Source organism: Miscanthus floridulus, chromosome 4 (genome assembly GCF_019320115.1).
Source record: "Miscanthus floridulus cultivar M001 chromosome 4, ASM1932011v1, whole genome shotgun sequence".
Taxonomy (NCBI): domain Eukaryota; kingdom Viridiplantae; phylum Streptophyta; class Magnoliopsida; order Poales; family Poaceae; genus Miscanthus; species Miscanthus floridulus.
In genome coordinates this window covers 110,508,314-110,523,304 of record NC_089583.1, presented here as the reverse complement: position 1 = coordinate 110,523,304, position 14,991 = coordinate 110,508,314, and the positions used below count along the sequence as shown (strand labels likewise).

General features: G+C 42.3%; 1 protein-coding gene across 1 annotated transcript; it reads left to right on the top strand.

Annotated features, from left to right (window-relative positions):
• The first annotated feature begins 3,876 nt into the window (after positions 1 to 3,876).
• LOC136549070 (aminotransferase ALD1 homolog) lies at positions 3,877 to 4,772 on the top strand. The gene is made up of 3 exons (XM_066540373.1): positions 3,877 to 3,919; positions 3,990 to 4,160; positions 4,360 to 4,772. Exons 1-3 carry the CDS (start codon positions 3,877 to 3,879, stop codon positions 4,770 to 4,772), a joined length of 627 nt encoding a protein of 208 aa, XP_066396470.1.
• The last annotated feature ends 10,219 nt before the right edge of the window (positions 4,773 to 14,991 follow it).

Here is a 14,991-nt window from a genome sequence, read left to right as displayed (position 1 = left end):
AACTGCCAACTGTCACTTCCGGCCATGGAGAGCTTGCTTGTTTTCTTTTTATTTTTTTTCTTTCTTCTTAGCTCCTCCCCCATTCTTCACCTTGCACTCATAGGACTTGTTGTCTTCCTTGTAGCATACATAGCAAATCACGGTTTATCCTTCATCAAGCTTCTTCACTCCCTTGACTGGTATTATCTTGATGAAGTTGGGCTTGCTCTGTTTTGCTTTTTACTTGAATCAGGTCCTTTGTAAGGCGAGTCACTTCTTGCTTGAGTTGCTCATTCTCCATTGTGACCTCTTATGTGCATGTATCTACAATAACTTTCTCAACATAAACTTGGTTGCACAAGGGTGATTCTAAACATAAATCATTGCAAGAAGTAGAGGCATCCTTTTTAGGCATATCAAAAATTGAATTTTTCTTTTTAGATGCTCCGGTGAGGGTTGTACTGACGACTTTCAAGATTAGCAACTTTATTAGTTAGCTCATCATAATATTTGCACATGGTTTCCATTTTAGCAAGCAAACTTTTATAAGCATCTTGTGAGCTAGCTAACTTTTCTTTTAATTTTTCATTTTTCTTTACAAGTTGCTCATCATTGATTTTGCATGTATTTGTTGTTGCACTAGCCTCAAGTTAGCTTAATTTTAGTAGGTAGTTCAATATTGAGATTAGAAAATGTCTTATATTGTTTAAACAAGATTTTATATGCTTCTTGTGAACTATCTAGCTTTTCTTGTAATATTTTTAGCTTTTTTATTGGCTAGTGCAAGCCTTAGCATATTTAAGATTTTTTTGCATAAGTTCATTAAGAGAAGGCATTTCATCATCACTATCACTCTCACTCTTACTAGAGGATGAGCTTTCGTTACCTCGTGTCATAAGGCACATACGAGAAGAGCTTGATGATGAGTGCTTGTGGCCTCGCCTCCTATGATGGTCTTCTTCTTCACTTAAAGAATCATCCCATGACCTTATTGATGTGAGGGCTTTGTCCTTGCACGCCTTCTTCTTTTAGTCTTGGGTGTGGGCTTGTTTAGACAAACTTCCACAAAGTGCCCCAACATTGCCGTATTCATAGTATCCTTTCTTTCTTTGCTCATTTCTTTGATCGATGAAAATGAAATCTTGAATTTGGATTGGCACACTCTTGACATTGAGCCTTTGGATCATCTTCTCCTATCTTGTTGATAAGTTTGATTGATTCTTCATCAAGGTCGAAGGTAGAGGAGGAAGATTGATCATCATCACATGAATCATCATCATCATCATCATCATCTCATCTTCTTCTTCTTCTTCTTCTTCTTCTTCTTCTTCTTCTTCTTTATCTTCACTCGAGAAGCCTGAGCTTGAGCTTGTCTCAACTTGCTTGCCCTTCATCTTCTTTTTCTCACCACATGTGAGGGCTTTGCCTTTGCTTGATGACGTGGCTTCTTCTTAACCCATCTTCCGTGACATTTCAAACGCCACTATCTTGCCAATGACAATGACCGGGGTCATGATGCTCAAGTCCTCCATATTATGAAGGATGGTGATGATGCTTGCATATTTCTTTTATGGTAGCACGAAGATGATCTTTCTCACGATGTCCACATCATCTAGCTTTGTTAATCCTATTGAATGGAGCTCATTAATAATTAGATTCAAACGAGAATACATATTACGAACAAGCCCATCATTATTATTTTAAAGGAATCATAATTTTATTTAGCTAGATAATATTTTTGCTCATGGACATTAGTTGTGCCGTCATGGAGCTCTTGGAGTTTTAACCAAATTTATGTGATGTACTTAAAGTGAACACTTGGTTAAACACATCCATGCTAAAAGATTCAAACAAGAAATTTTTAGCTCTAGCATTGAAATAAATTTCTTTTTCTTTACTCTTTGTTGGTTTATTGGAATTCTTAATGGGTTTTATCTCATCACGAGTGACTCTCCAAACACCCAAATATACTACCTTTAGGTGATAAGTCATTCTAGCTTTATAGTAGGGGAAGTTAGTGCCATTAAAGTGCGGAGGCCTAAAGGATATCCATCCCAACCACTCTAAATAGCGTCGGCTCAACGACAGTAAAGTCCAAAGGTCCAAATTGAGCCAACCGGCTCCGATACCACTTGTAAGAGACCGTGACACATAAGAGGGGGTCAATTAGGCAACTTAAAACTCTAACTCTAAACTATGGCCTCTTTTTATCCTTAGCAAAAACCTATGCAAAAGATAAAATATCTAAATATGCATTGCTAGATGTGTTGCTATCTCTACCGCAAAAAGAAGTTATGCAACCTAGGTTCCAAACCTATCAACTAGCTTATCACTAAGCTAGAAAAGTAAAGAACAAACAAAGATTGCAATTTAATGCGGAAGCTAAAGAATAAGGTAGAGATATGCAAATTTCCGTCGATGACTCTGGTATTTTTATCGAGGCATCGAGAAGCGCACAAGCTTCTCCCTAGTCCTTGTTAGAGACCCTCGCAAGAAATCCCTCGCAAGGGCTAAGCTTCCGGTCGAGTAACTCCGTGGATAGCCCTTGGACCTTCTCCACGCGCAAGCGGGTCTTCGGTTAAGCCACTCGTGGCAAAGCCTCTCCCAGATGCTCCCCGCCGTCTTCACTATCAAGCTTCCGGTCAAAACACCGTGGGCCTTGTTCCCTTCGGTACACGGTGGCGGCCACACCACAAACGCGGTTGGTGTGATCTCACAAGACTACAAGCTCTTCGATGTACAACAATGGTGCGCGCAAGCACCTGAGTGGCTAAGAGGTGTGTAAACCTCATTAAACACTAGGCCTAAACCTAGAGCAAGCACATAAGTGGTGGTCTAACTAACCTAAGCATTTCGCAAAACATCTACGCTAATCACCGAATATATCACTAAGCACTATGCAAGTGGAGATCACTAAAGTGGTGTATCAACACTCTTGGTATGTTTTGTAAGCTCTTAATATCTCAAATGACCGGTTGGGGGGTTTATTTATAAGCCACGTAGAGAAAGTAGCCGTTGGACCTGAGACTCAACTTTCTGCTAGTGACCAGACGCTGATCATGTCCCGATCGGACGCGTCCGATCCTGCTGACCGTTGGAGCGCGCGTTTTGATCAGACTCTGGGCCGAGTCTGGTCTCACTTGATCGGACGCGTCCGGTCGTGCTGGCGCCGCTCTAGAACCTTTCTGGATATGATCGGACACTACTTCTTGGTGCATCCGGTCGTCCTGCCGTCGCGTCCGGTCACAGCTGAGAGAGTTGCCATTGATGATGAACAGTGAAGTCCGTGCGTCCGAACACTGCCTTGCTCATTGTCCGGTCGCTACTACTGACGTCTGCTGTTGCCGAACAACTGATCGGACACGTTCGGTCCTCATATGGCCACGTCCGGTCACCTCTGCCGAGCTCGTTTCTTCGCGGTCTTGCGTCCGGTTTAGTTTTCATTTTCGTGCTTGGACTTTGCTTGATACCTTAGGTCTTGTCTTGTGCTTTTAGGGTCTTGCTTATGGTATTGATTGTGAGATCATCATGTCACCTTCGTCTATGTCACATCTTACACTCTATTGAACTACAAAATAATTACTTATAAATTTATTAGTCAAATTTAATTATGTTGGTCGTCAATCATCAAAATCCAAAATAAATGAGTCTAGTGTCTATTTTTCTTACGGTGTTCATCTCGGACGGAGCGCAGTGTGACATTGCTCACCTCCAGGTACGTAACGTGGTACACATACAGGACCATCTAGCTAGGAGTAGTCCACACACGTGTGTTCAATTCCAGTTTGCTACAGACCTCCCGGCCCTCAGCACGCAGACGCTGTTCGGCCCAACGTGACCATAGCCGCGTCCAAGATCCCACCTTCCCGGTACGTACGTGGTCACACAACACAACCCATGCATTTCACCACCATGCTGCCGGTCGTGCCGTCTCACTCAGGTCCGTTTCTGCAGCACGCAGTTGCTCGATCGATCGGCTCACTTGCATGCTTACGCGTATACGTGCAAAGGCTACGTGGACAACGGCGTGATCGTGGGGCAGACCGGCAGCGCGGACGAGGCCGGCAAGTACGCCGGCATCGCGTACATGCGGTGCAAGCCGGAGAACCACTTCTTCCCGGACCTCTCCCCCGCGTGCCGTGCCGCGCACCGACGTCATCTTCTTCTGCTCGCCCAGGGACGTAGCCAGCGGTGGGGCTAGGGGGGCTTCAGCCCCCCCTACCCATCCTAAGCACGTGGAGTTTTCCTAAGTCCTTCCTTAAAATTTTCCTAAGCACGTGGAGTTTTCCTAAGTCCTCCCTTAAAATTTTATGCATACATGTATTAGGTAGGAGGACTAAGGTTAAGAGAAGATAAAAAAACCTCCATTCTTTTGTTCAGCCCCTCCTAAATTTTTTTCTGGCTTCGTCACTGTGCTCGCCCAACAACCCGACGGGGCACGGAGGAAAGGCCGGGACGCCCTGCGCCGCGTCTTGGGCGTCTACAAGGACAACGCGCGGGTGCTGGGACGTGTTCGCCCTACATACGTCTGGGTGCGCTTCCCGGGCCAGCGCTCCTGGGACGTGTTCGCCGAGATCCTCGAAGAGACGCACGTCATCACTGTGCCGGGCAGCGGGTTCGGCCCGACGGCCCCGGCAGCGAGGGCTTCATCCGTGTCAGCGCGTTCAACAGCAGGGTCGACAGGGTGCTGGAGGCCGCAGCTAGGCTCAAGAAGTTTCTGTCCTGGATCCCGCGCCGGTCCGTACGCCTGTATTTTTTCCGATTTGATTCAACGAAGCGGTCTGCTGAAGTGAAAGGAAAGGAGGGATATTTTGGACATTTCGCTTAGGCCCCGTTTAGATCCAAAATTTTTTGGATTTTGGCTACCTGTAGCACTTTCGTTTGTATTTGGCAATTAGTGTCTAATTATGGATTAATTAGGTTCAAAAGTTTCGTCTCGCGATTTCTTATCCCAACTGTGCAATTAGTTTTTTTTAGTCTATATTTAGTATTTCATGTATGTACCGCAAAATTCGATGTGACGGGTACTGTGCACAATTTTTTTAAAATCTAAACTAGGCCCTTATCTAATATGGGAGACATAACGGTAAAGGCTAACAGAAATGGATGGAAGGAGATAAGTTGAGAAAAAGCTGTGAAAGGAAGATACAGTTTTTTTTTTTGAAGGCCATACAACAGTTTTTTAAGGCTCTACAGACAATTCTCCCTTTAAAAAATCTCTCTCACCCCCAGTCAACCCTGCGCTCTGATGTCTTTTTTGAAGGCCCATGAAGCCGGCCCACGTCGCTAGCAATTTCCTCATGGCCGTTGAGGATTCCTTAAGGAGCGCCATTGGCCATTGCAGTAACTTGTTTAGCTGTTCGGTAATTGTTGTAGGCGCAGATTACCAAAAGTCAAAATGGCAAGTTGGCTACAGCCCTCAAAACCTCCCGTCAGATTTTTTCGGCGCAGAATACGAGCATAATACGGTTTGTCGATTGTTGCGCTGATGCAAAAGAGGATTTCCTTGCCATTTTCTTTCCGACGCTTGGCACGCTCACGGCCTCATGGGCCACGTTGCCGCTAACTGCATGGATACATGCACTCAGAACCGTTTTAATTTCTCGGCGCTTAAAATTTATTTTTCCATTGCGCCTTTTCTTCCCATTTCTCGCGCTGGCGAGCTTAATCCCGCCGATATCTCTATCAACAATTCGAAATGCAAGAGAAGATTAGCGCATGTTTGTCACAGTTTACAGTAGCTTCACGTGCTGCTGTGAACTGGTTTTTTTTTTGTCAAGAGTATGTCTACTGCACAACCATACGTTTTATACAGTTTTCAACACATGAATTTTTTTTCACTATAGGATTAAGATCCAACAGCCTTCACCATTCTCCTACCTTCAGCCTTCAACCTCCATAGATCACAGATCACAGATTCACAAATTTTTTTTATATGAAAGGACAAATCATAGATTCCGCCGTCGCCGCCACTATCATTGCCGAGTGTTTTTATGTTTGCCAAGTGTATTCTCTCAGGCACTCGGCGAACAAGTTCTTTGCGAGTGCTACGATAAAAACACTTGGCAAAAAAAACACTCAGCAAAGAGAGGGTTTGCCGAGTGTTAAAAAAACACTCGGTAAAGATAAGGTTTGCCGAGTGTTAAAAAAAACTACTTGGCAAAGAATATAAAATCTTTTTTCTGAAAAAGAAGAAGAAGAAAAAATGAAAAAAACTTTGTCGAGTCCTTAGATCTAGAACACTTGATAAAGAAATAAAATCTTTTTTCTGAAAAAGAATGAGAAGAAAAAATAAAAAAAAAACTTTGCCGAGTACCTCGATCTGGGACACTCGACAAATAAAAATATCTTCTTTAACACCCAGCACCCCACCCTCCTTCCTCCGCACCCGCCCCCAGCGCCTCCTTAAAAGGTCCTTATGTGGTTTTGGTAATTGAGTGACAACCTAGGTGGACTAATTGTATTTATGTGAGATACACAGGTGATTAGTCCATAGGTACATGTGTGTGAGCAGCATATGCCATGAAGGTGAAAATGGCTTGAAGATAGTTGCAAAGCTCACACATATGATGATGAAGGAGCTCATTGCAAATGAGACATGACATTAAGTCATGTGGTCAAGGTGGAGAAGATCAAGACATTACTTGGCTTGATGGACCAGTTGCAAGCGTGAAGGGCAAGTTAGAGGCTTTGAAGCGATGAACCAGCGTGACGGTGAAGCTTAAGCAAGACTTGGCGCCGATAGACGAAGGAAACGGTGAAAAGCAAGTGAAGTCAAGATCGATGAACCAATATGATCACATGATGATATGAAGTGGATCATATCATTGTTGATCGTGTTGGTGCATGTGTTGCATCGACATTGGAGGAGATGGAATGGAATACGCAAGGCAAAGATATAACCTAGGGATATTTTATTTCACTGGTCATAGGTGTGTAGAGAAGTTTATGACCGAGGTTTAGGATAGATGGCCGTACTATCAAGATGGGTAAACTTGTTTACATATCGGTCATCTAGTGCAACTCGAGTGATCTAACTTTGCATCGTCGCTAGGATTGAGTAGCATGGCAAGTTGAGTGACTAATCCTTTGGAAAAATGATTATGAAAATGCTAACATACATACACATGGTGTGTACACTTGGTGATGTTGGCATATTTATAAATGAGATAAAGTTGAAGTTGATGTGGATCAACTTGGTGAAGGAACGGAGGCAAGGGTTCAATACTCCACTGACGGAGTGTCCGCCTGTAGAGTGCGGACAGTCCGACGGTGCCACCAATGCCCTATACAGAAAAGATAGGGTCTCATAGAGTGGACCGGACGCTGGTCACGTGGTGACCGGATGTTGGGGTCCTACGTCCGGTCAGTGGCAGCAGTGAGTGCGCAGTTTCGGTCTTCGACCGAACGCTAGCACTGAAAGTGACCGGACGCTGGCAGGGTGTGTCCGGTCAGGCTGACGTATGGTGACGTAGGCAATGCAGAGAAGTTGGAGAAGGACCGGATGCTGATGCTTGTGTCCGATCGTGACCGACCGGACTGCGTCCGGTCGCGACTCGAACCTTACTGGAAACGACCGAACGCTGGGGTCCTATGTCCGGTCACTTTGAGCAGCTATGTCCAGTCATCACTTGACTGTTGAGATCAAGCGACTAAGGTTGAATGGAGGTGGCACGTGGCAAGCATCCGTTGATCATCCGATTGTGTGAGAGAGCGATTCTAGTGCGATTGCATCGTGAGGTTGCATCGAGTAGCACTAGGTGATTGAGTTGCAAGCCGATGGTGCTTGTTACTCTTGGAGGTTGCCACCTTCTAGACGGCTTGGTGGTGGTGTCCATCAAAGTCCGCAAGAAGCTTGTGCGGTGCTCCGGAGAAGAGCTTTGTGAGGGGCATTGTGCTCACCCCGTGGGAGCCACGAAGAGCAACTCTAATTGAGCGTGTCATTAAGCTACCCTCACTTTCGAGGTAGGTTCTTGCGGTGCCCGACGTGCGGGCTTGGCGGGTGATGTCAATTAGTCACCGAACCACCAAGTGAGCGGTCGATACAACTAGGGACGTAGCGTGTTGGCAAGCATGTGAACCTCGGAAGAAAATCATCGTGTCAACCTTGTTCTTCCCATTGGTTTGCAATCCCTTTACACAGGCTTGTGATTACTTTTATATACATTGTGCTTGTGTAGTTACTCTTGTAATTAGTTAGTTTGTGTAGCTCACTAGTTACCTTCTTGCTTGTGTAGCATAGAAGTAGCTCCCTTACATGGCTAATTTGGTTTGTGTAACCTTGTTAGTCACATTGCTTAGTTTGTGTAGCTAAGTATTTGCTGCTCTCTAATTTGGCATTGGTTGTCTTGTTATTGAGCATTGCTAGTGAGCTTAGTTGGCTTTGTGCTTTTGCTTATTAGCATATGTAGGAGCACCCTCATTGCTTGAAGTACTAGTGGCATATGTTTGTGTGACCTTGCTCCTAGAATTTGTTAGGTGAGCTCAAGCTAGCTCGGCACCTTTGTTGCTTAACTAGGATCTTAGCGAGGTGCTAGAGAACATAGATAGAGGGGTGTAGTCTTGGCTATACCAATAGTTTTAATTTCGCGCTTGTTTCGGTTAGCCGCGCGTGATTAAGTTTTAGAAACAACTATTCACCCCCTCTCTAGTCACCATCTTGACCCTACAAGTAGGTATTAGAGCTAGATCTCTCATTTGTGGTCTTCACCTGACCCGAGAGGATGGCAGCTTATGGGCTAGATGTTGATTGTTCACACATTTTTTGTGGCACACACTTTACTCGATGGAAAAATTGGATGATATGCAATTTTAAGTTTATTTGCCCTCAAATATGGTGGATGGTAGATGTAGGCTTTTCTCATGTGTTGGATGAAGATAATCTTACTCAAGCATAAGAGAAATGCCTAGATTTCGACATCCTAAGCTACTAACATCATGTATAGATCCTTGCATGATAACATCTTTGGAGAGATCATTGACATGAACACCACCCATGAGATTTGGAGTTATTTCAATGAGAAGTATGTGATGGTCTCCGATGATGATGATGAGCCCAAGAAGGAGGCACATGAGTGTATCGAGCATGATCACAATGTGGTGATTGAGAAAGATTGCTCCACCTCATGGTCAAGTGATGAAGGATAATGATCATATCACAAGATCACTTGACAAGATTGATGATGATGCCATAAGTGATGCCAATGATGATGCTACCCCATGCACACTTGATGGTGATAATGATGGATCATGCTTGGGGTATGAGAGTGATGTTTCTTCAAGCTCTCCAACTATAGCACATTGCTTCATGTCACAAGGTGACACTAAGGTATCAAATGATAATGTGGTTGATCATGTTGATTCATATGATGAGCTTGTGAGTAGACTTGCTAGCATGACTATATCTTTAGAAAATGAGAAAGCTAAAACAATCAAATTGGAAAATAAAAACTCATTTCTAAAGAACTCTTGTGAAGAACATAAGAAATTACTTGATGCTTTTAAATCTTCACATGATGAGCTAAAATTGAATCATGAGACACTACTTGCATCTCATGATGAATTATTAGAACAACATGCTTCTCTTATTAAAGTGTTTACAAAGAAACTTAAGAATAATGAGAGCTCATCACATGGGCCAATTGATCAATCACATATTATTGCTAACCCTTGTGATATAGGCAAGAAGCATATATCCACCTCTTGTGATGATTTATTAGAAATGCCATGTTCTTCACAAATAGATGCTTGTTCTACTTCTATGTCTTGTGAGACTAACCTTTTGAAGGAGAACAATGAGCTCAAAAAAGAAGTGAAGAAATTGAGCAACAAGTTAGAGAGGTGCTGAAAGCTCTAGTTTGGTTTTGGTGAATTGATAAAACCCTAAGTGCTAACCTAGTTCATCAAGTGATCATGAGATAGATAGCACACTTCAAGTAGAGAAGCAAATGAAGATCATAACATGACAATGATGATAGCATGGAGATGATCAAGGGCTTAAACTTGAAGAGAAGAAAGAGAAAAACAAAAAGCTCAAGGCAAAGGTATAACTTGTAGGAGCTATTTTGTTTTGGTGATCAAGACACTTAGAGAGTGTGATCACATTTAGGTTTGATAGCCGTACTATTAAGAGGGGATGAAACTCGTATCGGAATGTGGTTATCAAAGTGCCACTAGATGCTCTAACTCATTGCATATGCATTTAGGATCTAGTGGAGTGCTAACACCCTTGATAATATTTGTGAAAATATGCTAACACATGTGCACAAGATGTTTGCAGGGTTGAGATGGATTCAGCGCTTTCGGAAAAATGAAATGCCTATTTTCTATTGTGCCGGATGCAAATTCTTGGTGGTTGGCACATTGGAGCAAGGGTGGAGAAGATAGAAGTGAGAACAGAGCTGATGCCAGTGTCGGTCCAGTGACCGGACGCTGAATCCAGAAGCACTGGACACTGACTGCCTGTGTTCGGTCGCGTTGACTGTCGGTACAGTGGCTAGGGTTTACCACCGGACGCTGGCTGTGTCCGGTCGAGGTGGACCGGATGCGTCCGGTCGAGGAAAATCAGGTTTCGACCCTTACTGTACTCGACCGGACGCTGAGGTTCCAGCGTCCAGTCAGTTTTAACCGGACGCGTTCGGTCGAGGTCGATACCTTACTGGAAACGTCCGGACGCTGGGGGTTCAGTGTCCGGTCAGTTGAAGCTGCTGCGTCCGGTCAGCGTCATAGCCGTTGGAATCTGACAAACAGCGTTTGAAGGCGATGACACGTGGCGTCCATCTGTGGACCGGATGCTAAGCCTAGGGTCCGGTCAAGTGGACCAGAGCGTCCGGTCAGAGCGTAGAGTACCTAGGCAAAGGGGTACAACGGCTATATTTCATGGAGGCTTCTATTTAAGCCCTATGGCCGGACTGTGGCTCACATCTTTGGCCATTTTTCATTGACATAGCAACCTTATGAGCTAAGCCAAAGCCCTCCCACTCATCTACATCATTGATTCATCATCATAGTGAGATTGGGAGTGATCCAAGTGCATTGCTTGAGTGATTGCATCTAGAGGCACTTGGTGTTCGTGTTTCGCTGTGGATTTCGCTTGTTACTCTTGGTGGTTGCCACCACCTAGACGGCTTGGAGCAGCGAGGATCGTCGAGCGGAGGTGGTGATTGTCTCCAGCTCCGATCAGTGGTGATTGTGAGGGGTTTTTGACCTTTCCCCGGTGGAGCGCCAAAAGGTACTCTAGTGGATTGCTCATGGCTTGTGTGATCCTCATCTTGTGTTGGTTGTGCGGCACTCTATTAAGGGTTTGGCGTGTGAAGCCAATTAGCACGTGAACCTCCAAGTGAGTGAATCGCCACAACGAGGACTAGCTTGTCGGCAAGCAAGTGAACCTCGGTAAAAATCATTATGTTCATCATTGATTCTGAGGTGATTGGTCATCATTGTTATTCATCTTCGTGATTGAATTAGTTCATTCATCTACACGGTGGTATAACCCTCTTGATCACTCTCTTTACTTTACCGTAAACTAGTTGACAAGCTCTTTAGTGTAGCTAGTTATGAGAGCTTGCATGCTTGGTTGGTGTGGCTCTTTAGTTAGCCTTTGAGAGCACACTAACATAGGGTAGTGTCATTGCTCTTGTGTGAATTGACACTATCTAAACTAGAATTGTGGTAGGTGGCTTGCATTTTGAGTAGGCTAGCGCAACACTCGCTTCGCCTCATAATTGTCTAACCATTTGGTTAAGTGTTGTTGTAGAAATTTTTATTAGGCTATTCACCCCCCTCCCTCTAGCCATTAGGACCTTTCAGGTGCTACAACTCAAAAGTCACCTTTGAGCACATGTTAAAGACTCAAAGAAACTATGATGACAAGTGTGGCCTTGACTTCAAGAAGAAGATGACAAAGGGTGAAAGAAAGAGAGAAAGAAAGATGAAGAAGCTGCAACAAAGAAAGCTATCTCACACCATGTGCTACCGGTGTTATGAAGTGGGACACCTTGTAAATGGTGTCCTAACATTGAGAAGCTCAAGAAGATAAAAGAAGAGACGCTCAAGCATGTGAAGTACTTTAAGTGCCGCACTTGGGGTCATCTTACCTCAATGTGCCCAAGCAAAGAATTGGTGAAGCAACTAGAAGAGCCTCAACCAAAGCCATAAGTTGACCAAGAAAAGACACCCAAGTTCAAATTAAGATCAACCATGAAGATAGTGGTGACTTGATGATGAATAAGAAGAAAACAAGAAGGGGTGGAAAGGCAAGGCATCCAATACAAATTCAAGATGCCAAGATGATGAGCAAGAATGAAGATGAGAAGAAAGATTATGCTCACATCAAGTACTTCAAGTGTTGAAGTATGGGACACTTTGCCTCTAAGTGTCCTACCAAGCTTGATAAGAAGGCTCAAGCAATCCATGAGAGGTAAGGCAATAAGAAGCACCACATGAGCAAAGAAGAGAAGGCTCAATCAAAGAGAAAGTGCTACTCATGTCAGGAAAAGGGGACACATGGCACATTCATGTCCCTAGGTAACAACCCTAAGCCTATTTCAATTAATGATGATTCTATGATTAGAAAGGGTGGTAATGGTACCTCTATGGTTGCTATTGCAAAACATCCCACTATTCATACTAAGGCTATGCCTAAGTATGTTGCTCCTAACTTGAGAGGATCCAAAATTGTTTGGGCACCATAAAAAAGTGGATGATTGATTGTAGGTACCATCGGCAGTTGGAGACTTGATTCAATTGATTTATATTGATCATCATATATTGAGTCAAGCTATGAATCTTAGTGCACATCCAAACCCAATGTCAAGTGAAAATTGAGTGAAGTCCAAGTGCTATCAACATACAAGTGTCATATTCAAGTTGTTGGTGATTCATTGGATATATTTGATGACTTGCAAATAATTGAGTTAAAGTTTGCTAGTTGGATGATCATGAGCTATACAAGGTATATCTCTTGTTGATCATTCTATTTGGGTGCATATGAGTTGATTGAATTGGATAAATATGCAATATTGCTTGCTATAAGATGTTTGAATGGATAAATTGATTAGTAGTCAAGTTTGGATTTATTTGTTGGATAAATTCATGAGATGACTTTTAGTGAGTGATTGAATAGATATATGTCTTGTAAAAGTATTCAAACAAGTTAGTTTCAAGTTTAATTCATATTTGATGAAGTATAGCTCAAGTGATTGAAAATCTGTCCTATATTAAAAATCTGAGTGAGCTATGATCTTAGCCATGTTTGAGTGACCAAACTTATTGGATTGGCCTAAAATTTGGTGTACATGCTCTAGACTTATGGTATAAGTTTTTGCTTTAAATGTCATGAGAATTGGATAAGAAATGCTTTGGTTTTGGAGTAGGATCTTGTCAGCTATAGTGCAGCAGTTTTTAGCATATAGCAGTGGTGGAAGAATTGAAATCTAGTAGCAATCTCGAAGTCAAATGAATCTCAAATTTTTACTGCTGATATATAACTTAGTAATGCACACCTCCACCAAATTTTGTGGTATTTAGGATTTATACTTTGGAAATATGCTTATTTCTTTGAAGAGTACAAAATCTGCCAGAAAAGTGACAAATATTGGATTGATCTAGAGTCACTTTGATTGAAAGGTCCTCAAGTTGAAAACATGTTTATAAGTAATTGAGGCACCTAAGTTTGGTTTTGAGATGATCTAGAAGTATGACAAGCAAAGAGTATAAGGTCATTTGATTGTGGAGTGTATTTTGCACACTTTTGGTACTCAAGATGAAGATCAAGATCAAACTCAAATTGAAGATGAAGTTTAAGTTTTAGATATGATTGGAGATCATTTGGTAGAAAAAAAAGGACTTAAAGAAGGAATTAAGGTTACTCATCAAGTTAAGTCCATCACTTGGATCAATCAATCAAGCTATTTAAATGAGTATCAAGAATAGGTTCTTTGGAAAGAGGTCACTTCTCCCTAGTGTAGGGGCTTGCCGCCTATGAGTAGGTAAACCAAGTGTGGTACTTGGAAGGCTAACATGGAAGTGATGATCCGAGGGATATTTGAAATGCTTAGTTGAGAAATCAAAAGGATTGATCAAGAAAAGCGAGCAACACCCAAAAGAGAGCTAGTTATGATATTTCAAGTAGTATTCCAAATAGTTCTCTTATACAAGCAAAGATCAAAAGATGAAGCAAGTCAACCATAATAAGAAAGTGCACTTGATCATAAGTGGTATTCATTTCATATGGGTGAAGAATGAAATTCAAAATGGTATCTATTGGTCTTCACTAAGCTTATAATTGGACTTCACATTGCTATTGGAGTAATGAATTAGAGTCTATGTGACTATCCTCTACTCCAACATAGCAAATGTATCATTGTAATGTGCATTATCATTTCATCCCTTACTAGTATGCGGTTAGTGCATATAGTTCATATTTCATAGGATCATGCATATCAAATGAAATGTTTAAATTCATAGCCTACCACTATTGCTTGAATGATTAATTTATCTAGTGGTTAGTATATGAATTTGTTCATGAGCTAAGTAAACCCAAGTACTTGATTTAATTTGGATTGCCAACAAGTGACAAGTACAACATTGGCAAGATAACCCTTGTAAGAGGTGTGAAGAAGCTTGTCATTGGTTCAAACCAGACTTGGAAGCTTAGGCACAAATTAATTTAGCTCAAGTCAATATTAGAAGCTCATGATAGTGATAAGAGTACAAGCACAAGACAACAATGCAAATGGATATATAGTTTATATATTCTAAGTGGTATTTAGAATCAAGTATTTCATCAAGAATTCACAAGTAATGTCTAGATCAACCCACAAGTGATATCCTATAAGTGGTACTCATGAAGATAACAAATGTTCAAGAAATGGTCAAAATTTACAAATCCAACAAGTGTTTCTATACTAGAAAATGCTTTTAAGTGTTATCACATCTACACATGGTATCAATCATGCAAGACGATGGTTCCACAAGTGATCCTTAACTTTAAGTGATCATCAAATGAAGAAT

Coding starts and splice junctions, on each gene's coding strand:
- LOC136549070 (XM_066540373.1), top strand. CDS start 3,877: ATGCATTTCACCACCATGCTGCCGGTCGTGCCGTCTCACTCAG. Junction 3,920..3,989: donor GGTCGTGCCGTCTCACTCAG/GTCCGTTTCTGC, acceptor ATACGTGCAAAG/GCTACGTGGACAACGGCGTG. Junction 4,161..4,359: donor TCTTCTGCTCGCCCAGGGAC/GTAGCCAGCGGT, acceptor TCTTTTGTTCAG/CCCCTCCTAAATTTTTTTCT.